Source organism: Pseudorca crassidens, chromosome 20 (assembly GCF_039906515.1).
Source record: "Pseudorca crassidens isolate mPseCra1 chromosome 20, mPseCra1.hap1, whole genome shotgun sequence".
Lineage (NCBI taxonomy): Eukaryota > Metazoa > Chordata > Mammalia > Artiodactyla > Delphinidae > Pseudorca > Pseudorca crassidens.
Genome location: NC_090315.1, coordinates 62068782 through 62093313, shown reverse-complemented (window position 1 = coordinate 62093313; position 24532 = coordinate 62068782). Strand labels below are relative to the sequence as shown.

At 54.8% G+C, this 24532-nt stretch overlaps 1 protein-coding gene across 8 annotated transcripts in view; it reads right to left on the bottom strand.

The window, feature by feature from the left end:
* Window positions 1-24532, bottom strand: part of ACSF3 (acyl-CoA synthetase family member 3) — a 62412-nt gene that overhangs the window by 24328 nt on the left and 13552 nt on the right. For all 8 annotated transcript variants that reach the window (XM_067720672.1, XM_067720668.1, XM_067720673.1 and 5 more), the window contains 3 exons: window positions 16527-16681; window positions 14810-14955; window positions 8210-8322 (listed from right to left, as the gene is read on the bottom strand). In XM_067720672.1, the coding sequence (XP_067576773.1) occupies window positions 8210-8322; window positions 14810-14955; window positions 16527-16681 (414 nt within the window). The remainder of the gene's footprint in view (window positions 1-8209; window positions 8323-14809; window positions 14956-16526; window positions 16682-24532) is intronic.

Genomic DNA, 24532 nt, shown 5'->3' with positions numbered 1-24532 from the left:
GCTCCCCCCGCCCCCGCAGGCAGCTGTGCATGTATTCCTAGAGCAGCTTGCAGACAGACTGTGGAAGCCAGGGTGGGCAAAACGGACGCAGATCTTCAATAAGATTATGTCAGCAGATTTCTCATCAGAACTTTGGAAGCCAGAAGCAGTGCACCCATATATTCAAAGTGCTAAAAGAAAAAAAAGTTGACAAAGAATCCGATATCCACTAAAAATGTTCTTCAAAAGTGAGGGAGAAATTAAGACATTTCCAGATAAACAAAAGCTGAGGAAGTCTGTGACCACTAGACCTGCCCTGCAAGAAATGCTCAACTGAGTCCTGCAGGTTAAAAGAAAGCACCTAGTCAGTACACCGAAGTTGTATGGAGAAAGAAAGATCTCAACAGAAGTAAATACACTTACTATGACACATTGTTTTCTACATGATTTAGGAGACTAACACATTAAAAAAATTATGTGTAAAAACTAGTATTACAAACTCTGGTTTGTAACTCCAAATCTTGTTTTCTACGTAATTTAGGAGACTAATACATTGAAAAGAATTAACTTATGTTTTAGGGCACAGAATGTATAAAGATGTAATCTTGTGACATCAACAGCTGAAAGAGGTAAGGACACAACTGTAAAGGAGCAGAGTTTTTGCATGTTATTAAAGTTAAGCTGGTATAAATCCAAATTAGTGTTAAAATTTTTAGAAAGATAAATGTAATCCTTGTGGCAACCACAAAGAAATTAGCTGGAGAAAATACACAAAAGGAAATGAGAAAGGAATTTAAACATTTCACTACAAAAAATCAACTAAGGGCTTCCCTGGTGGCGCAGTGGTTGAGAGTCCGCCTGCCGATGCAGGGGACGCGGGTTCGTGCCCCGGTCCGGGAAGATCCCACATGCCGCAGAGTGGCTGGGTCCGTGCGCCATGGCCGCTGGGCCTGCACGTCCGGAGCCTGTGCTCTGCAACGGGAGAGGCCACAACAGTGAGAGACCCGCATACCGAAAAAAAAAAAATCAACTAAACACGAAAGAAGACAGAAATGCAGGAAATTAGGGACCAAAAAAAGCTATATGGCACATAGAACACAAATAGCAGAAGTAAGTCCATCCTTATCAGTAATTACTTTAAACGTAAATGGATTAAATTCTCCAGTCTAAAGACAGATTGGTGGAATGGATAAAAATCCATGATCCAACGACAGTAGACCCTTGAGCAATGTGGGAGTTATGGGCAGAGACGCACCACACAGTTGAAAATCTGCATATAACTTTACAGTCAGCCCTCTGTATCTGTGGTTCCACATTCATGGATTCAACCAACCGTGGATCGTGTAATACTGTAGTGCATGTTTACTGGAAAAAAAACCCCACATATAAGTGGACCCGTGCAAACCCATGTTGCTCAAGGGTCAGTTGTATAGCCTTCGTACAAGAAACTCACTTGAGATCCAGAGACACAGGTGGATGGAAAGTAAAAGGATGGATCAAGATATTCCTGCAAATAGCAACTGACCAAAACAGACCAGGGTGGCTGTACTAATATCAGAGAAAAGAGACTTTATTCACACACCTAAGGACAAACTGTCAAAACATATGAAGCAAAAACCCTGACAGAACTGAAGGGAGAAATGGGCAGTTCTAACTGAGTTCCATTCTACCTTAGAAATCCACATCCCTGTGTCCTCTTCCTCAGCACTCCCCAGCACTGGGTGCCCTACAGAGACCTCTTATCACAGTCACTCTTCTGTCTCAGGGCAGGCATTCTGGGTATTGCACATCACCTGTTCAAATCACTGTGTGCTTGTGTCCTGACAATACCTACTGTGTGTTAATTTACAGACACGATCACCCAACCCTGTGCTGCGTTCACTCCAGCTCCTGTCGTCTGTGGACTCTCCCTTTATTCCTCCATCATGCTGGACCCACAGCCAGGTGCATGCTGACCGCAGGCGAGCAGGCCTGTATGGTGGGCAAGAAGCGGACCAGAGCTCACCCAGTCAGAGCGGACTTCCTGCCCACCCCCAGCACTGAGTCCTAGATTCCTGATTTCACATGGTAAGAAAAGATATTCACAAGCTTCCTCCAGGCAAGTTGCATGAAATGCAAGATACTAACTTTTGAACTCCACAGAACACTTTTTCACGTTTAGCATCTCTGAAATTGGGCTGTGCCTCGCCACGGATGGGACATGGATTTGGCGAACAAGGATGACCACTGTCCACGGACACTGCTCTGCCCCTTCCCGTGACACGCAGACCAGCCCCCGAGCTCGGGAGCTGCTGGCATGCAGGCTCTGTGGCCACAGACACGCGGAGCATAGAGTCAGGGTCTTCTGGAACCGGAACCAACTCTCTGAACGGAATCCCCTCAAGACCCCTCACCTACCCAGCGCCACCCACTCAACACTCCATCTGAGCGTGTTCCTAGGTTCACCTAATACGCCCATCCTGGGTTCAATGCCACAAAGACACACCTACCCCCCAATTCTAATTTTTGTACAGATCTGCCAGGGAGTCTCTGGTCTACAGAAAGCAAGTATCAAGAAACTAAGACATGGGACTTCCCTGGCGGTCCAGAGGTTAGGACTTCACCTTCCAATACAGGGGGTGCGGCTTCCCTGGTCTGGGAGCTAAGATCCCACATGCCTCACAGCCAAAAAACCAAAACAGAAGCAATACTGTAACCAACGCAATAAAGCCTTAAGAAAATGGTCCACTTCAAAAAGATCCTTAACAGAAGGAAACTAAGACACGCCACCATTTTCTTTACGCCAGACAAAAACAAGGCATTTTTTCATTTCTTCAGGGAGGGGGAAAGTGAACCACCAATTCGAAGTTCTAATAACAAACAACCTAAAATAATGCGTAACCATAAACGCTGCCTTCCACTCAAATCCGTCCTGCGTATCACCAGGTCACAGGCAGAGCCAGGGCGCTGCAGGTTTCTGCCGCCAGGCCTCAGAACCACGTGGAGTTACACTACCCGTCCATGGCACTGGGCGGGCAGTCCCCGTACTCTGGGGACCCAGCTTGGGTGCAGGGGGCAAGGCACGCATCCAAAACCCGGACTCCCGGCGACTGCGTGGCTTCAGACCACACCTGCCATCCACCCTGCAGTGAAAAGTCTGGGTGCCCTCACAGGGGACCCCGTTCGGGTGCACAGGAACGTCTTGACCCAGGGCACCCACACCTGACACATGTACTCCTCATTCGAGGGCCACTCTGTCATTGGGCGGCCAGGGCCGTGCCCAAGAGCTGCCGGTGTGAGAACACGTGCTTCCTCATCTGAAAGCATCTCAGAGGCGGGAGTTACTGTAAAGTCCCCGGTGGAACCATGACCCAAGCTCCAAGGAGGGGGAGTTGAGCTGGCGGAAGGTGTGGGAGCCCAGGTGAGGGGGCAGGACCGGACACACGGCAGAGCCTGCCCCCAAAGGCCTGGCGCCTCTTGGGCCGTGGGCCCCGCTCCCAATGCATCCCGATGGGAGGGCTGTGTGGCTTACTGCCCACTGCCCAGGGGCAGGAGCCGGTCCTCACAACACGGAGGATGAAGCCAACAGAGGGGGCGGGGTGGCTCCAGGGGGACATTAAAAGCACAGTTGGGGGCAGGCAAGCGGCACAGGGTGCTAAGTGCTCCAGATGCTCACCTGGCACGTCAGGGGGCCTACTGGACCCGCTTTCCCATGTGAAAGTCCTCACTTAGGGTCCTGCCACCTCCTACCAGGCCCTTGGAAAAGAGGTAGTGGACCCACCTCACCCTAAGAGGCAGAAGCACACGGCTGACGACGGTCAGCTGCTTGTCTGAAGTGAGTGCCTTTGTGGGGACAGCGCCCCACCACTCATCGCAGGGCAGAGCGTGCCCAGGCCCCACAGGGCCCCTGTCCCCGTCCCCACCTCCACGGTCCGTGCAGCAATCCATGGTCCATGGCAGCGACAGGGGAAGTGGCGAGAGGGAGCACGGGAGAGGCGGGTGGCGGGGGGAGCACAGGCACCCACACATCAGCCCACTGTCCAGGGCGGCAGCTTGCACGTCAGCCACACGAAGTAACTGATTTTTTTTTTTTTTTTTTTTTTTTGCGGTACGCGGGCCTCTCACTGTTGTGGCCTCTCCCGTTGCGGAGCACAGGCTCTGGACGCGCAGGCTCAGCGGCCATGGCTCATGGGCCCAGCTGCTCCGCGGCACGTGGGATCTTCCCGGACCGGGGCACGAACCCGTGTCCCCTGCATCAGCAGGCGGACTTTCAACCACTGCACCACCAGGGAAGCCCAAGTAACTGATTTTAAGGGGATAAAAGAAAGCGGCGCTCGCTGCCGCTGTCCTCCTGCCCCAGCTTGTCCCACACCCCACGTGGGTGTCTGCATCCTCTGCAAGACAAGAGGATTCCACGTGAGGCCTGGTCACCTCTGCGTTACACGGCAGTGTGGCCCGTATCTGTCAATGGACCCGTCTCTGCTGGCTGGCATTTGGGTCTTACGTTAAGTGAGCAAATTGAAACAATAAATAAAGAGACAACTACACCTCAATAACTAAATTTAAAAAAAAGAGAAAGACCACACCACGTGCTTGCAGAGTTTGCCAGCTGGGAAGAGGGACAAAGCAGCATCGCAGCAAACAAAGCCCCCTACCCCATCCCCAGGGCCTCACGGGAGACGGCAGAGGACACCGTGAAGCTGGAACCACCTCACCGGGGCCAGGGGACCCTCACGCTGGGGGGAGGCTGCCCGCTCTTCCAGCCCCTGATGTCCCGCCGGACGAAGCGCAAGACTCAGGAAGCGATGGCTGCAGAGCCGTGGAGGCTGCGGCCAGGGCACCCGCACGCTGGGAGACACAGACGGGGATCCACGGCAGGAGCCCAGCCATGCTCTGCAGGGTGCGCAGGGGACCCTGACCGTACCCAGGACAAGGGAGCATCCCCTGAGCGTCGGGCATCCGGCCTCCACAGCCTCCCCCTGCCCTTGCTCTGGGCTGGCAGGAGTGGACCGGATTCTCCCTGCTGCCTGGGAGCACCCCTTTTTGCAGGGCTCCTGTCCTCCCCTGGGCCTCCGCTTTGCGGGGCAGACACAGGCCCGAGAGCCCCCTGCTCACCACTCCTGATTCTCGGCGGTCGGTTCCTGCCAGAGAAGCAAGAGCTCTCAGGCTTCAGAGGCGGGGGACCCTGACCGCAGCGCTGCACCGCCTGGTGGGCGCCGTCACCGCTGCTGTGCTTCCTTCCCCAGGCTCCAGCCCGGGGGGGCTCCCCACGTGCGGCCTGGAGGAGAGGAGTAAGGAAGGGAGGATGGAGAGGCCCCAGCCACAGACCCCACAGAGAGGTCAGCCCCAGCGAGGCTTTGGCGCACCACCAGCCCTGCTGCCCCGCCGCGGGCTCAGCGCGCACGCCTGCCACGCTGCACACATCTCCTTGGTCAATGCGCCTGCGCTGACCTTGCGCCTGCCATTTGGGTCAAAGGGCCTGTGACCATCAGGCTTAGGGGGTACTTCCAAGTTCAAGATGTGCCCTTATGACAAGCAAAGAGGACCCTGACCCCAGAGAGCCTGCAGTGGAGGGAGTCGCCACGCGGCATCATGGGGGGGGGGGACGGGGATAGCGGCAGGCAGGCAGTGAGAGGAGGACGGACGCTGCAGGAGCCCATGCTGGCCCGCATGGCGCCCTGACAGAGGGGAAGGGCAAGTGCACCGGGAAAGGGCGCGCGGGCTTACTGCACACTGGCATTTTTGCAACTTCCCTGTAAGTTTGAAGTGATTTTCAATTAAATGTTAACAAAAACCTTGAACCACACCGCCTGCAGCCCCCAGATTTCAGAACATGAAAGAGTCCCTGCCGTCTGGACCTGCCGAGCGTGGGCGGCGATCAAGAGAGCGGGTGGGTTTTCCCTGTGAGTCCCCCTCAGGGACAGAGCCAGCACTTTCCAGGCCAGGCGAGCAGCCGGCGTCCTCCTCACCGCCACCGTCAGCAACGGGGAGTGCCTGTGACGTCACAGAAGCCGAGCGCAGGCGCCTCCTCAGCAAGGCCTGAGCCCGGTTCTCCTGCCTTCGGGGCGCACCCCGTCCAGGCCCGTCCTGCGCAGCGCAGGGACCCAGGCGGAGGCTCCACGGAGGTCTCGCCCGCCTGAGTGTGGAGTCTGGCCTTGTTCCCCTCTAAGGGTCCCGGGGGCGGGGCGGTGAGCAATACCCCAGCGGGGAGGCGGCTCCTGGGGAAAGCCACGGGAGCGGGGGAGTGCCCCTGTCGTGCTGCCGGCAGCGGGGAGGGGGGGACGGTGGTGGCCTCTGACCAGCCGGGGAGCGAGCCCAGGCCCAGGCCCACCCCAGCCCCCGGGGGCAACCGGCCTGTGATTGCGCTCTCCGCCCCGGGCCGTCATCGGCCATGGAGACGGCTCCATTCTGGACCGTGTGTCTCACTGACCCCTCGACTGAGTTGGAAACGTTCTAGAACACGCCGCCGCGAGCTCCAGGTCTCCTTAACTTCACGTTTATGAGGCCTCGCTTGTGGCCAGCAGATCGTCATCCCTGCCCTGTCTCCACCGCCCCCGAGCCCCCACACCGTGGACCACGCGCTTCCTTCTCAGACCGTCAAGATGCTCAGGGCCAGGCTGCCACCTCCTATTCTGAGCGCGTTTCACTGAGGAAACCCCTACAGCCCCCAGCAGGAGCCGGGTGAGGGGGCGGCTGCTTGCCCCAAGTTGCTAAACTTCAGTGTGACTGAGGAGGGAGACGCTGTCCACCCACACCTCCTCTCTGGTAGCATCCCTGCCGCACCCAGCATTACAGGTGCTCAGGCAGGGCAGTGCAGGAGCCCCCCTGCCATCTGTGCTGCTACTGCCTGATGGACCCACATGCCCCCGACGCTGCTCTGCTGGGGACCTCCTCCCAAGCGGGGTCCCCGGAACGACACCCAGAACCGACGGACCGAGCATCCAGCAAGGGGAGGCAGCCTCATTACTGCAGGAGGGCTGGACGCTGGGACAGGTGACTCGGGTGTGAGCACGAGTCCCCGAGGGGCAGAGAGGACCGCAGGGCACAGGCCAAGAGCCAGAAAAGGACCCTAAGCCATGGGCATGGCTGACGGCCCTGGACCAGCTGGGCTGACGCAAGAGCCCAGGCAGCAGGCAGCCAGGGAGCGAGAGCCACGGCTGGGGACCTTGAGGCCACCCTGAAAGCTGCCCACACAGCGTGGGCGGGAGCAAGGCTGGTCTGGAGGGCCATCACGTGTGGGAGGAGAGGCCGAGGGGGCACGAGCCCAGCAAGGGGGTCCAGGTGAGAGGTTCCTGCGTAAACGGACACATACTTCTTGGTGTCATTTTTCATAAAATTACAGTAAAAACCACCCAAGTTGCGCCTACGTTCTCGAGCTAAGACATTCAACAACCATCTCTTGAATGCTGCCGTTTCCCACTGCAGACCGAGGCCCACAAGGGCAGGGCCTGTCCGCCGCCCCTCCCGGCACAAGTGAGAGGCAGGGTCGCTGCTACTTTCAGCTTTTAAAACTTCTCAGGGTGACAGAGGTCAAGAGTATGTACATCCTCTGTGGAGAAAACAATCTCTCAAATCAAAATTCCACCTCCAGCAAAACCCGAACCTCTGCTGTGGCCCTGATCACCCGTGACCAGCAGACCTGTGGCTGTGAAGCCCTCACTCTGCTGTGACCCTGATCACCTGTGACCAGCAGACCTGTGGCTGTGAAGTCCTCACTGAAACGAGACAACAGTTCTCTCTTCCCGTTGCCCCCCGGAGCTTAGAACAGCACAGAAAGCAGGGAACAGTGACTTCCCAAGCGGGGAACCTCAATTTACAGCTTCCGTGAATCTGTCCAAATGGGCGACTGCAAGGCTGGGGGCCGCTGACACTGTCGGCGTCCACTCCGAGCGGGTGCCAGCGTCCCGCCAGCGCAGAACTTTTAACAAGATCCTGCCGACAATGATCTCTGCTTGAACTCGGGCTCTCCTAGCTGAGGCTATCAGGACCCATCTCAACGTGGCCCAGAGGACAGAGCCCAGGAGGAGCCTGGCTGAGCGCGGGGAGCCCTGCTGGGCCTCACTCTGCACTGCACCGTCCACACGGCAGGCAACGCCCCAAACACCAGCACTGCCCTGAGTCGAGGCCCGCCAGCGGCGCCGCAGTTCAGGCCCGTCCCCGAGCGGTGGGGACTCAACCTCTGCCATCGGCCTCCTGGGTGGTCGTGGCCGTGTGATGCCCACGTGCCACCAGAGAGAACACAGGGGCTCACCTTGGTGTCCTCCTCATTTCCCTCCGCGTGGACAACGTAGGGGTAGCCGTTCTTCTGCAGGTTTTCTGACACAATGCGCACCTCGACGCCGGGCAGCGGGGTCCCCACAGAGCCTGCAAGGGGCGGGGAGGCGCGAGGGAAAGAGGCGGTCAGCAGGATTCTGAAGGACAGAGCTGCACGCTGAGGTGCTCGGGTCTGCCTGACGTCACGTGCACACACGGAGGTGGGGGGATCCCGCGTGGGTGTCACGTGCACACACGTGGGAATCCCGCCTGGACATGACGTGCGCACACAGGGGTCCTGCCCCTTCTCACGTGCACACAGCGGGGCGAAGCCCCAGGAGCCAGTAGCACAGCCTTAGGCGGGACACGCAGAGCGGCAGCCAGGGCTCCGAACACCCTACAGGGCCTCCAGGTCACTTCGGGAGGGCCGCCCGGCGCCCAGGGCAAGATGCAAGGGCACTTCTATCTCACTGGAGCGCCTGGCTGAGCGGTCAGGGCACTGATGACCGCAGTTTGTCGCTGGCGAGGGACTGCAGTGGGCCAGATGCCAGAGGGCGAGCGGGTCCTCACGGCAGGGGTGACACAGCCAGCGTCCCGGTTCGCTTGTTAGGCGCCTGTGCGTGGCTCAGCGTCTTCACCCCTGTGTGGCTATAATCAGCTTTTGAACCTGCAAAGGTTAGGGCAGGTGGTGCCCTGGCCGCAGTGGAGTCCCCGTGGCCACTGGAATGAATAGCTGAGGCGGGGCAGAGGTTCCAGGGCCAAACGCTTCACTTCAAGGTCTCAGGCCCTTTTTTTTTTTTTTTTTTTTGCGGCACGCGGGCCTCTCACTGTTGTGGCCTCTCCCGCTGCGGAGCACAGGCTCCGGACACGCAGGCCCAGTGGCCATGGCTCACGGGCCCAGCCGCTCCGCGGCATGTGAGATCTTCCCGGACCGGGGCACGAACCCGCGTCCCCTGCATCGGCAGGCGGACTCCCAACCACTGCGCCACCGGGGAAGCCCCTCAGGTCCTGTATTTTAACTGTTATCAATGAGGACTTGTCACAGGAGCAAAGTCCCGGGAAGCCCACTTGGCAAACTCCACGAGCTGCTTAGTGCTCTGGGATCCACACGCCTGGAAAGGTCTGCGACACAGGGCTCCGCTTGCTAGATGGCGCTGCCCTGTCCTCCTCAGCCCGTCTTCTGTCTGAGGTCCTGGGGGCCGCCCCCGCCGCATCTTCCTCCTCCTTCCTCCCCTCCTTCTCTTTTGCTTCCAAAGATTTAAAAACTACAGTGAAATCCATATATGATGCAGCTATTCATTATAAAGCCTAGGATTCAGGGGCATTAAGCACATTCACAACATCGTTCCATTATCACCTCCATCTAGCTCCAGAACTTTCCATCAGCCCAGAAAGAAACCTGTCCCCGTCAGCTGTCGGATCTTCCCCCGACCCCAGCAACCACTAACCCATTCTCTGTGGACTTGCCCCCGGATGTTGTGTATGAAAGGAACCGCCAGGCATGTATCCTTCTCTCTTCCTGCTGGGGCCAGTGGCTGCACGAGTGCCAGGATGCTCAAGACGGGAGACAGCCTGGAAAAGGAGGTGTTCCACCTCAGCTGCAAACAAGACACGAGGACCCGAGACAAGACCTAGGCTGTGAACGTGAGCTGGGGCCAAGCCCTGCCGTCCTGCAGGCTCTGCAGGACCCGGGGCCAAGGCGGCCACAGTCCCGACACTCGGGATGTGTTTCCCAGCGGACCTCAGCGTCGTAGCTTCCCTCTGGATCTGTCTCCAGTGAAGCGTCTGGCTCAGCCCTGTCGTCTGCGTTGCTCCTCCTTGGACCTCACGTCTGATAACGACCGGCGGGGCCACAGCTCCGACTGCTTGGTTACAGACCAGGCCCAGGCATCTTGGAGATTTTCCCAGGTCTTCACATCACTCCCAATTGCTCATATTCCATGGCCAAATGTCAGCAGGCTGACCTAGGATTTAGCCCTCGGTGTGTGTGTAAAAGCCACAGAACAGAAGGTCTAAGGGAAGAAATGGGTTGATAAAGTGCAGGAGAGAAAGGCCGTGTGTAAGAGGACATCGGTCGGGCCCACTAGGCTGATGGTCCTTCTTCCTGGGCTCCCAGGCAGTAAGAGGATTTCTTGCTGTGTGAATTGATTTATCACTTTCTGAGACTGGTCAGGGTGATTCCTTTAGTATGTGACAGAAGTAAAGCGTCCCATGAACACACCTAGAGCCATCAGGCGGAACGTGATGATTTCATCAGAAGTAAAGCGTCCCATGAACACACCTAGAGCCGTCAGGCGGAACGTGATGATTTCATCACAAGGCACTTCATTAAACCAAGTACAGAATCTTAAGCACGAGCAGCCGCCTCGCTCAGGAGTGAAATCTGCTCCTCCTCCCGTTTCCTCTGAGCTCTCGTCCCTGCAGTGGTGTGACGCCTGCTCAGGGCCAAGCCCTCCAGACGGCGACTCCTCCTGAAGTGTGAGCCCTGGGGATCCTCGGAGTACGAAAGCCCCTCCACGTCCCTCGTTTCGTGTTTGTAAAAAGACACTTTAGTCTCCTAAACCTTCCCTGAGATCCAGAGAGCAGACGGAGGCAGTTACTAATTAGAGAAACAGAGGAACACAGACACAAAGAAAAAGCAGTTACCTCCGAGCTCAAACAATAAATCGGTAATAAGACAGAGTCATACCTCCTCCTCAAGAGACGTACACACTAATCTGACGCACATCTTGGAGTTGTTCCGCGTGAACTAAGTCCCCCACCCAGGTGGAGGATGGTGGCTACATGCTGAGACCCCCAGACTCGTTGGAACCAGAAGGCTGATGACTGATATTCCTGGGACACCACCCTGTTACCTCACCACCAACCAGTCAGAAGAATGTCACACATCCTGCAGCCCTCCCCGAAAATGTCGCCTTTAATAGCCCTTCCCTGAAAGCCATAAGGAGTCTGGGTCCTTTGAGCACCAGCCAGTTGCTCTCCTTGCCTGGATCCTGCACTTTCCTTCACCACAACCCAGTGTCAGTAAATTGGCTCAGTTCAGTAACACTTACAGAAAGGAGGAAGCAGAGGCTCCATCCAGGCGCTGGGAACACACGGAGATGTGGGGAGATGCTGTGGAGAAGGGAACCCTATGGGATCTGCTGTGGCCTCCAGGGAGGTGAGTGGCTGCCCTCAGTCCCACAGGACTGACAGTCACAGGGGCATGTCCCCACTTACCCACAACTTCTGTACAACTTGGCTGCAAACTGGGGGTTCCCTGGGCCCCTCCTGGGATTAAACGGTTTGCTAGAGCGCATCGCAGAACCCAAGAAAACAGGTCACTTCCTAAAATATCACTTCATTACAAAGGATACAAGGTGGGAACAGCCAAATGGAAGACACACCTCTATCAAGTATGCGGGTGGGTGGGAGTCTCTAAACTGGCACACTCTCCAGGCACATCACACTCCAACACCAACCCGTGTTCACCAGCCTTGTTTTGGGTTTTTATGGAAGTTCTATTATGCAGGTACAATTGATTAAATCATTGGCCACTGGTACTTGATTCAACCTCCAGCCCCTCTCCCATCCTAAGAAAGTCAGGACTGTCCAGCCTATTCAATGAAACCTGAACTGCTAAGAATGTCTATAAAGAAAACACTGACAGGGCTTCCCTGGTGGCGCAGTGGTTAAGAATCCACCTGCCAATGCAGGGGACACAGGTTCCAGCCCTGGTCCGGGAAGATCCCACATGCAGCGAAGCAACTAAGCCCGTGCACCACAACTACTGAACCCACAAGCCACAACTACTGAAGCCCACACGCCTAGAGTCGATGCTCTGCAACAAGAGTAGCCACCGCAATGAGAAGCCTGCGCACCACAGTGAAGAGCAGTCCCTACTCGCGGCAACTAGAGAAAGGCTGCGCACAGCAACTAAGACCCAACACAGCCAAAAATAAATAAAAGTAAAATAAATTTATATATAAAAAAAAGAAAACGCTGACAGAATTACAGCACCAGTACCACAACGGTGGCATTAAAATCGCCACAGAAACACCTATGATTTGTTAAAGTTAGGTCTACAAACGGCAGACTGCTGTTAGGGCAGGGCAGCTGCTCAGACCCCAGAAGCCCCCGCCCCTACCCCAGTGGGTGGAACAGAGCAGGGCCAGCCTCCTACACCCAACTAGATGGAGCCCCGCCCACGCCAAGTGCACGCTGCCCGTCCCATGCCACGTGATGCTACACCGCCCACGCCACGTGCACGCTGTCCCTCCAACACCGCGAGAAGCGGCCCCGCCCACACAACGTGCACGCTGCCCCGCCCACACCGCGTGGACGCTGTCCTTCCCACGCCGCGTGACGCTGCCCCTCCCACACCTCGTGCCCACTGCCACTATCACACCGCATGACCCGGCCCCACCCACACCGTGTGACGCTGCCCCTCCCACACCGCCTGACGCGGCCCCCACCCACACGTGCACACTGCCCCGCCCCCACCGCGTGACGCTGCCCCTCCCAGGCCACGTGAGGCTGCCCCTCCCAGGCCGCCTGACACTGCCCCTCCCACACCGTGTGACGCTGCCACGCCCACACCACGTGCACGCGGCCCCGCCCACACCGTGTGATACGGGCCCCACACCGCGTGATGCAGCCCCGCCAAGACCGCGTGGATGCGGCCCCTGCCACAGCTCGGGACGGGCCCCTCCCACACCCGCAGGGACTGAATGTCCTCCTGGTGTCCACTGGGCAACAGGCTGGCTGCAGTCAGTAGGGCAGGCTGTCCTTCCGCCTCCCTTTAGAACGGTGTCATCAGTGGCCAGGTGACTTTAATTGTCCTGTGGCTCTGTCCGGCCTCCTGTGACGGTGCCTCACTGGGTCCTGGAGCGCCTGTCTGGCAAGCCCTGTATCTGATAGCAACCTCCGATCAGCGCATGTCAGGCCCAGCAGTTAAGGTCACCACCCCGGGCCTCAGCCGAGCAAACAGTAGCCTTCAGGCCACGCGCCCCTCCGGGCCGCCAGGGAACCTGTGATGGGCCAGGCTGGCAGGATGTGTCCCCGGAGCAGTCCAGAGTCCCGGCTGGAAGGAGCCCGGCCCAGGAGTCAGGGGCACAGAGGACACAGCCTGATTGCTCCGGAAGCGGCGCTCAGGGACTCACTCCCGGATTCAAGGTTGACAGCTACTTCCTTCATTGTTTCTAAACCAAAGAGCCGGCCGTATACCCACTGTGAGCCGCCTGCTTCACGGGCGAGAAAAGACCCCGGGCGCTTGGTTCCGGTGTCGAGAAGAGGCCACGCACAGCCACGGCAGAACCCTGAGCCTGAAGAGCTGCAGCCTATTAAGATTCGAGAATTTCTGCCCAGAAGCCTCGGGTTTAGGGCCCGGGCGCAGGTCCCTCTGTCCCGGGGCCTTTGCCCCCGCCCGACAGAGGGTGTCCTGGTCCGACAGTGCGAGCACCTGCTCCGTCTGTGTGACTTCTCCAAGGCCGTCAGTGGGGTAAGACCAGCCCAGTATCGGGGCTGTCGTGTGGACAGTTTGCAGCTTCTTAGAAAGTCAAGCTCACGCCCTCTTCTGACCCAGCAGTTGTACTCTGAGGCGTCTGCCCACGAGACGTAAAGACGCATTCGCACAAAACCCTGCACACAGACCTTCACGACGGCCCGACTGGGAGCTGTCCGAGGCTAGACACGACCCAGCGTCCTTCGGTGGCGGACAGGTTAACGCCGAAGATGCTGCTCAGCACAGGATGTGTCTCACACTTGTCCTGCCAAGTGAGAGAAGCCAGACCCAAAGACAGGTCCTGGAGGCTGTGCCTCTGTGTCGTTCCAGGAAACGCACAGCTACAGGGAGAGGAACCAGGGACGTGCTCGCCGGCCTGGGGCAGGAGGCGCTGACCGCGAAAGGGGGAAGGTCTGGAGGTGATTCAACTTCGTCTACCTGAGTATGACGGCAGACACACTGAAAACTCACAGACCTGCCCACCAGAAGGGTGCCTTTTACTGTCGTGCAAGACAAGTGGATGCACAGAGGCAAGTACAGGCACACGATGACTTAACGTTTATTTCCAGACGCCTACTGTGTTTTGGATAAGCTGGAGGGTACTGACCGGGAGGGCTAGAAAAGGGCCCAATACAGAACAGACTCACGTCTCAGGCCTCAGGCTCCGCCTGCAGGTTCCCTGTCAGGGACCCGGGACGTGAAGGCTGTTTATGTGGAATGGCCTAGAGAAGGCGGGACAGGAAGATCAAAGGGCAGGAACCCGTCTAGAGCAGCAGGCCCTCCAGACGCGTGCAGGTCCCCGAGCACAGGCGGGGTGTCCCTCCTCCCTTGCCCCCGACACCTGCCGTCTCTCCCGCTGCCACCGGCCTGTGTGGCTCAGGGCACCTGCATGGGAAACTCTGGGCCACGGGCGACCTGGTCTGGACGGAAGCAGCCCCCAGCCCGGGAGGTGGGGAGGGGGGCGCCCTGCCAAGCACACGGCGTCTGGGTTACCTGGGAAGGACACTGCCACCCTGAGAACGTGACCGTAGCCCAGCAGGGGAGCATCCTCCACAGAATGGCCTACCCGAGGACCCAGAGCAGAGGGAGGACACGGCTGGCGGGCGCCACTCGTACCTGGCAGGCGAGCTGCGGTCAGGGGGTTGGACAGGGCCATGCCGATCTCCGTCATCCCGTACCTCTCCAGCAGAGTGTGGCCGGTGATGCCCTTCCACTTCTCCAGCACAGGCAGGGGCAGGGCGGCCGAGCCCGAGACCATCAACCTGCCCGGCACAACCACAGGCTCCTGAGCTCTCGGGAGCACGTGGCTTCTTCAGCCCGGTGAGAGCCACACGCGCCCAGCACCCCAGTCACCGTCACCCTTTAACTCACGGCTAAAAGTGCAGTTCGGGCTGAAATTTAACTCTGTTCTTTGGAAAGAATCTTGGGTATATTTTAGAATGCAAATAGGTCAAGGGGTAATCACAGTAAAAGGAAAAGTGATTTGAGGGTCCCTGGTGGCACGCTCTGCAAACAGTCAACGTGCTGTCCACAAACAGCCCCGAAAAGAGCAGTGATAAGAGTAACGTGATGACAGCTTGTCTGCTTTGGGGACAAAGCACCACCGGGTCTGAGGCGGAGGAGGGGGAGACGGAAGCAGGCAGTCTCCAGTGAGGGGCGCACGGGGGCTCCTCCACGAACACTGCCTGGTGCTGACGGCTCACTGACGATGACATCGATCTGATATGAGAGCCTCGGCATGCGCCATGTCCCGAAAGCACTGTGCGCAGGAAGGAAGGTGCTTCCGCTTGTAGTGGGGGCGGAGCAACGACCACCCCTGTGCTCCCCCCCCCCGGAGGTGCAGGCACAAGGAGCCCCCCCCCCCCCACCAGGAGCCCGGCTGCTGAGGTCTGAGGGCCTGTCACCCAGAGTCACCCTCATCTCCCCTCTCTGATCTCATTCTTGCCCTTGGCTCCTGAGATCCGGGTACATCGTGCTACCAGTCCCACTCTTGTCCTGGTGGTTGGGCTTTGGATCCCAGCCCCACCATGGCGCCTCGTGGGAGGCCAGTCCAGGGAGGTGCTGGCGTGGCACCCTCAGAAAAGGGCTCTAGTTCCATCAAAACGTCTTTACAGAAAAGGCGCAAAGAGTGGTTGAATGGGAGCAGAACAAGATGAAATGCTCTTCTTGGGTAACTGGAAATTCTCTCCAGGAGACGAAGGGCTTTCCTGAGCTCCTCTCAAGGACTAGGAATCAGATGCACAGAGGCCATGAAGCTCGTGGCTGTCCAGCGCCAACTCGCTGCCCTGTTAAAGGCTGTCTCTGCCACAGACACACGTGTCACACCTCTTGGGCGCACGTGTCATCATGCCTGCAAAGACCTGCCAAACCGCTCACTTCCGTGTGCTCTGCAGATGAACCGCTTGATCACGAGCAGAGAGGAGCTGCAGTCGGCAGGCTCGTGGGAACACGCAGAGCAAACCCCATGCCACCGAAGGGGCCAGACAGCCACACGTCTGTCAGGGAGTGTGTCTGCATGGGGTCAGGGAGGGGGCAGGGCTGAGAGCCAGCAGGTGTGGGGTCAGAAAGGACTTCCCCATCCTCGTCCTTCAGACTCTACCGGAAGACAGGTGGACAGACAGAGACAGAGGGACAGAGAGACCCAGAGATAGAACAGAGACACGGATACAGAACACAGGCAGCTGCGTTGGGAGCACGGATACGTAGAGAGAGATGTAGACACACATTTTAAAGCAAAGAAAAAATACTGCTTCCCGAAACTTAGTAGAACTGACTCACTAAAAAGAAGTTATATTTGGCTTTCTGGATGGGAAGGTGGGCCATTTTCATTTACCTGATTTTTTCTTCACAAACCGCACGCACGAAATCCTGGACGTGAGGGTGGCTAAAATGTTTGTCGTGATAGCCCGCCAACTTGCTGTATATGGTAGGCACCGCCATAAACACATTAATCCGTGGGGCGTCAGAGCTTAAGAGCTTTTCCCAAACCTGAAAAGAAACAAGGAAGCACACAGCAAAAAGATTAGAAGACACGCATGCACAGACACGCACGGACCCTCGGTTCCATGACGAGTGCTCCCAGCAGAGGACCCCCCTTTTCTTAAGCATCAGAGTCTGTAAGCGGCTCCCGTCTCAAAGGGGGTCTCACTTTGACAGGGTGACACAAGCTCCCGGACCTTCCGTGGAGTCACTGTGCAGGGGACACTGGCGTCTGGCCTCAGGGGTGGCCCGTGAGGAGGAGGAGGGCCGGGGGGAGGAGTGGCCCTGGGCCTGGGCACCGGCCTCGGATCTGCTGTCAGGGGAGACGTGGCGCCTCAGACTTTTCCAGCCACGCGGACGAGGGTGGACAGAGCTGCAGGAGGGGCCAGGTGGGCCTGAGCACAGCGTCTGGCAGACGGGCGTGCACGCACGGGGAACCGATGGCGTCTGCTGTTTTGTCCGAAGAAGTCATGTGAAGTTTGTATCTTACTCTGTAACGAATGCTTCTCGTTTTAATATAAAGATGCTTCAAGTTTCCCAGCTTATGCTGAGAACGTGCTCGTGTGTTAGCCCTCATCTTCAGGAGAAGGGGCTCTCTCCGTTCAGCCACCGCATGAGCCCATGGTCAGGGCGGGACGGGGAGCGCGGGGTGCTGCGTGCTCAGCACACCCCACAGACAGCCTTCCCCCTCAAGGCATCCAAAACGCTGCAGCCAGCCCGGCCTGCCCCAGTCCCTGATCGCACACTTGCAATTACCTCCTCACCACAGCTGCTTCACAGAGCAAAGGCACTCCTCTTTGGGGGGAAAATTACATCGTTCTTTTAAAGACAACCCCGCCCCCATTATAAAGCATGTATGGGGCTTCCCTGGTGGCGCAGTGGTTGGGAGTCCGCCTGCCGATGCAGGGGGCGCGGATTCGTGCCCCGGTCCGGGAGGATCCCACGTGCCGCGGAGCGGCTGGGCCCGTGAGCCGTGGCCGCTGGGCCTGCGCGTCCGGAACCTGTGCTCCGCAGCGGGAGAGGCCACAGCAGTGAGAGGCCCGCGAACCGCAGGAAATAAAAAAAATCATGTATGAAAAGAGAAAAATGTGACCCATAACTGAGAAAAAAGCCAACAGAAGCAGCCCCTCAATACGGATGTTGGACTCATACAAGGAATTTAAATTAATAAGTAGGTTAAGAGAGTCAGAAAAGGCGAACGAAATGGGGGACGATCAAGGATTTCATCAGAGAAGTGGAACTGCAAGAGAACCATTACAAGCTGGAAAGTACATTATGTGAAACTAGGAATTCACTGGATACGCTGAACAGACTAGACGCAGCAAAGACAGCAGTCAATGGAAATGATCTAAACCGAAGTACGGACAGGAAAGAGGAGAAAGAGAAGAGTGTCACCAGGTGTGGGACAAGATGACACACTCTGACCTGTCAGGAAAGACAGACGTGCTCGGTCAGTGGAGACACATCCACGTCCACACATGGGAAGACTCAGTGTTGCTAAGGTGGCAGCTCTCCCCAAACCCCAGCAGCTGTGTTTTCCGGAAATTGACAAGCTGACCCTGCAGTTTACAGGGAAAGGCAGAGGCCTCGGAAGAGTCACAGCAAATGTGAGAAGGAGGGAGGAAGGCGGAGGACGCACGCTTCCTGACCCAAAACTTACTCCAAAGCACTAGCATTCAACGCCGTGTGAGGCTGGCGTAAGATCAGACACACAGACGAACGGAGCAGATGCCCAGAAACAAATCAATATGATGATGGCCAATTGAGTTTGACAGAGGAGCCAAGTCACTTCCATAGGATAATCTTTTCAACAAACAGCGCTGGGACAACTGAATATGCACATCCGAAAGGATGAACTTTCGACCCTTACCGCACCGTACCTAAGAATTAATCCCAAGTGGATCAGAGACCTAAACGTATCAGCTAAAACTATAAAACTTTCAGGAAAAAACATAGGTGAAAATCTTCATGACCTGTGGTTAGGCAAAGATTTCTTAGATACGACAGCAAAAACATGATCTATGAAATTAAAAAACTGATAAAATAGATCTCATCAAAAGTTAAAGCATGCGTGCTTCACAAGATATCATTAAGAAAATGAAAAGACAAGCCCAAATGGGAGAAAATATCTGCAAACCATCTATGTGATAAAGGACAGGATCCAGAATATATAAACTCAATACTAAGAAGACAAATAACCCAATTTACAAATGGGCAAACATCCCAATAGATAGTTGAGCAAAGAAGATACATGGACGCAAATAAGACCATGAAAAAACACTCACCGTCCTCAGTGACTAGGGAAATGCAAATTTAAACCACAATGAGATACCACGTCATATCCACTACAATGACCATAACAATGGTTTTAAAAACCAACAAAACAAACGTTGGTGAGGATGTGGGGAAACGAGCCCTCACGCACTGCTGATGAGAACGGGGACGAACAGCCACTGTGGGAAAGTGGGGCAGTTTCTTACAATGTTAACAATAAACATCGCACACCCCAGCAATTCTCATCCTACTTATCCACACAAGGTAAATGAAGAATGTCCACACCAGGATTTGTACGTAAATGCCCAGAGCAAGAACTGGAACTGACCCAAATGCCCAATAAATGATAAATGGGTGAACCAAACGTGGCCCGGCCACATGCTGAAGCACTAGCCAGGGGCCAAAGGGACAAACTACTAATACACATGCTACAGCGTGGACAGAACTCAGACGTTCTACAGAGTGAAAGAAGCCAGACCCAGAAGGCCACATGTTCTATGATTCCACTTACACACAAAGCCCAGAAAAGGAAACGCTGTGGAGACGGAGGACAGACAGTGGTTCCCAGGGGCTGGGTGTGGGAATAGGGACTGAGATAATAGTTGAACAAATCCTATAAATTCATGTAAAATCCCTATGTCGTTCACGATAGGTGAATTTTATGGTATGTGAATTACATCTCAATAGAGCTATTTTTAAAAAAGGACAATGCAATGAAAACATTTTCAGTGAAACAAAGCTGAGAGAATTTGTCTTCAGCAGAGCTGCACTACAGGGCTTCCCTGGTGACGCAGTGGTTAAGAATCCACCTGCCAGTGCAGGTTCAAGCCCTGGTCCAGGAAGATCCCACATGCTGCAGAGCAACTAAGCCCGTGCACCACAACTACTGAGCCCATGAGCCACAAGTACTGAGCCCGCGTGCCTAGAGCCTGTGCTCCTCAACAAGAGAAGCCACCGCAATGAGAAGCCCGCACACCACAATGAAGAATAGCCCCTGCTCGCCACAACTAGAGAAAGCCCGCTCGCAGCAACGAGGACCCAATGCAGCCAAAAATAAATAAAATAAAATAAATATATATATTTTTAAGCTGCACTATAAGAACTATCAAAAGAATTCTTCAGGATTAAGGGAAACGACCCAAGAGGGAGACACAGATCTGAAGGAAGAAATGAAGAGCGCCAGAAAAAGAAATATATGGGTAATTTAAAAAAATTTTAAGGACCCCTGACTGTTTAAAACAACAATAGTAGCAGTGTGTCATGAAGATGAAAGAAGGGAATAATAAGAAACAGAAGGAACAGGAATATAAAGCACAGGTGCATTAGAGGAAAATCAACACAGTTGGTTCTTAGAAAAGATAATAAAGTTGACAGGCCTCTAAAACAAGAGTGATCAAGAAAAAAGAAAGAAAACATAAACTACCAATATCAGACACCTAAAGGAGACATCACTACGGATCCGAAAGATATTTAAAGGATAATGAGGAGAAATTATAAACTACCCTATGCCAATAAATTTGACAATTTTGATGAAATGCACAATTATTTTTTTTAAAGTACCAAAACTGACACAAGAAACAAAATAGAAAATATTCGAAGTCCTACATCTATTAAAGAAACTGAATCCTTAATTAAAAACCTTCCCAGAAAGGTTGGCCCAGATGGCTTCGATGGAATTGTGTCAAACGCTGAAGGAAAGAGTACTTCCAGCCACACAGAAACTTCCGAAGAACAGATAAGGGGGGGAGGGGTGGCTGCCACGCTCCTTTCACAGACGAGCAAAGCTCCCATACAGAAGCCTAACAAGGATGTCACAAGGAAACCAGAGACCTGTGCTCCTTGTAAACACAGAAGCAAACACCTTAACCGAGTATTAGCAAACCAAAGCCAGCAGTATGTGAAAAGGGCAGTGCCTCACGGCCCAGAAAGTCTGCTAAAGGAAATTAGAAACATTCAAAACTTTAATCGGTAAAACTGACCACATTAACAGAATAAAGAGGGAGACAAATAAAGGGGGTAACTTTATACAATCAATTCAAGAGGTAAAGAAAACCCGTTTGATAATATTCAACCCACCCTATAATTCAGCTCTCAGAAAACAAGGGAGAGGAATGTCCTCAAGCTAATATACGGTATCTGCAAAACACTATAAGTAACATCATACTTAACAGTGAAATATTAACGTTTCTCCAAGATTGAGAATAAGTCAATGATGTCCACCATTACCACTTCCAAATTAGACTCACCAAAATTTAAAATTCTCTTTATCAAAAGACTATTAAAAAAGTGAAATGAGAAACCAGAGACGGGGGAGAGATTCACAACACGTATTTCTGACAAAGGCCTTTTATCCATAATATATACGGAACACCTACTGATTAGTTATAAAAAGACGACCCAATTTAAAAATGGACAAAAGCCTTGAAGAGGCATTTCATAAAAAGAAAACCTCTGAATGACCAGTAAGCGTATGAAAAGTGCTCAACACGATCACTCATCAGAGAAATGCAAATCTTATGAGGCCAGTGAGGGAGCAGCATTACACGCCCACTAGGATGGATGAAATCTAGAAAGCCCGACCCAGTTGCTAAATGGCGAGGCGCGTTGCAGACAGGAGCATAGAACGGATGGGCACTTGGGAAAGGGTTGGGAGCTTCTTAAAACATCTCACATACGCGATCCTGTGACCCACTAATGCTAACCCTGGGTATTTACCCAGGAGAAATGGAAAAGTGCATCTGTGAAAAGACATATGAGAGTGTTCCCAGCAGCTTCATTCATAAAGCCCAAACTGGGAAAAGCCAGATGCCCGTGAACAGGAGAAGGGATGACAACTGTGGGTCCTCGGTGATGGAAGGAACCCGCCGCTTCCACGCGCAGCACAGATAAACCTCAAAGGATGCCCAGTGGAAGAAGGGAAACACAAAGCCTACAGACGCGGATCCCATTACATGCGAATTTCAAGAACAGGTCAGCTAACTTATAGTAACAAAGACCAGAAGACGTGGTTGCCTGCAGGGGGTGGCTGGGGGTTGTCACGAAAGCACTTCGGGGGCAATGGGAATGTTCTCTTTCCCAGCCTGGGTGTGGCTTGTGCAAGTGTAGCCGTAAAAACGCGCTAAACTGCACACTTAGATCTGTGCATTTCACTTCATGGAGGCGAAAACTCAATAAAAGGAAACAAGCACCCTCACTGAGATGCCTAGAATTAACAAGACTGACCACAGTAAGTGTGGGCAATGACCTGGAGTAACCAGGACTCACACATGGCTGCTGGGAGGGTAAAACATGCACCCACTCTGCAGAACTCTTTGGCACTTCCAACCAGAATTAAATATACATCCAGCACCAGCAGGTACAGATCCAAGAGAAATGTCCACGGAAAGATCCTTATGCAAATGTTTATAGCAGCTTTATTCAAAATATCCCCAAACTTGAAACAATCCAACGTCCTTCAACAGAAGAATGGATAAATTGTGGCGCTTTCATACAAAGGAAGGCAACACAGCAACACAAAAAGAACGAATTACAATTGATGGAACTCAAGAGTAAATCTTAAAATAGTACGATTAACTAAAACGCACAAAAGGACACATATTATCGGGTCCACGTATATGAAGAGCATGAAACTCAGCTATGGTGCAGCCCCGACTAGGAGAGAACACTGTGGGCCATGTAAACGTGCTCTGTCTTTATCTGCGTGGTGACTGTGACACAGACACATACTCAGTTTACACACATTTTACTGTATGTAATTTATGCCTCAGTTAAATAAAAGAAGGTGACAACATTCCCCACTTTACAAACCCTGGTGAGTTGACAGCTCTAGGCTATGAGCATCAGCAATGCTGACGTCAGAAGGAGAGGGACAACTGGGCGTTATGTGCCCTGCTGGACAGGTACACACACTGCCTGTGAAGTCTCCTCCCTGCCAAAGCAAAACAAAACCCTGAACCTCATCACGCCTCTAGACCTAACTACCAACTTTCAAGAAGTATAAGGGATAGCGAAACGTGTTAAACGACAGCACAGGGACGTAATCCACAAGATCAGACTGGGGGAAGTGTACAGGACACACAATTTCATAAACAAAAACTGCGAGGAAAAGACTGAGGAGAAACTGAGGAAGTAAAACCATGTGCACGAGCAGTGGTCCAGCCGCCGAGAGCAAAGTGCCTGTGAGAATCCCCGGGGCACGGAGACCTCCTGATAGGCCTTCCCGCCCAGCTGTGGCTGTGACCTTGACCAGGCCCTGCAGCTTTCTTGCTATCTTCTCACACCACTGTGTTAATCTGGACAGAATCCCTCAGCTCCCTTCCAAGCTCTGACGTGCAGATTTGCTGGAAATCCTGTGGGGCATCCTACTTCCCACTGGCTTGTTAAAGAAACTCTGTCCGCCAAGTCCACGCTGGCCTGGCCAGGCCGCTCCCCGAGGTGGAGGGCAGTACCCTCGCTGCCACCTGGCACCAGGGAAGGCATGGGTCCTTGGAGGACACACCGGACAGCACTCGGGCATCTCCGGGAGCGTGGGTATCCCGATCTGGCTAACCAGGAACAGCCTCGAGCCCGTTCCTTCTCACTCATGGCGGCAGCGTCTGCAGGTTAGCGCCCGCAGTGTGCAGACCACTAGAGTGCAGACTCCGCCACTACCCAGCCTGGCAAGTCCCGACAACCGCCTCACGGGGCCCCTCACGGGGGGTGCTTATCCTGCTCACCAGGGCTCGCCCGTCGCCACGAGCACGAGGACAAGGAGACACAAAGCAGCGCAGAGCGTACCACGTCCAAGGTGAGGTGCAGGGCCCTGGCCCGAGAGGAAAGGGGGCAGGCTGGGTGAGGTGGCCGTCACTCTGGGAACCTATGGTCCTGGCCAGGCCTCTGGTGGACGCATATGTGGTCCTCACCCAGGCTTCCCACCGGAGGCTGAAGTAAGGACAGAGCTCACACTCAGCAGAATGAAGGGGGAGGGCCGGCCCTAAGGTCATCAACTCAGACACTTGACCCCTGGCACAGAAATGGCATCTGCCCCGGGGGCTGCCTCCGAGAACTGTCTGCAGCCGGGAAGGCTGTGAGAACTCACCCCCATTGGCAAAGAGAACGGCAGCACCGCCACCGTGCCGCGTCCCCGCTGCTTCAACACGTCCATACACTTCAAAGTTGAAGGTCGGGCGATCCCGTCAAAAGCCTCTCTAGGGCCTGCGTCTTACAAGTGAAAACACTCCTGCGGCAGCCAGACCGCAGAGCCCAGACGGATGTGAGCAGCTCCCAAGCGGGCAGCACACAGGAGCCCACACCGGATGCAGCAGAGCAAGGGGCCGGGGCCTTTTCACGCACCAGCTCCCCGACGTGACCCTGCAGAGCATCCGGGACTGGAACCTGGGGCTAGACCCCCAGCAGGACTGCCCTGCCCAGCAAAAGCCAGAACAGGGTTGGAGCACAGCTGCCACGGACGCCTCCTCAGCTTGAAGCAATGGCCAGGGGTTAAGCCCTCACCCGTTTCTGGCAATTGTAACAACACACGGGAGGGCTCTTATTCTGTTTTTAAGGTGCTCTGGCCAAAGTCTGGCAATGACAGAGGACACTCCACAA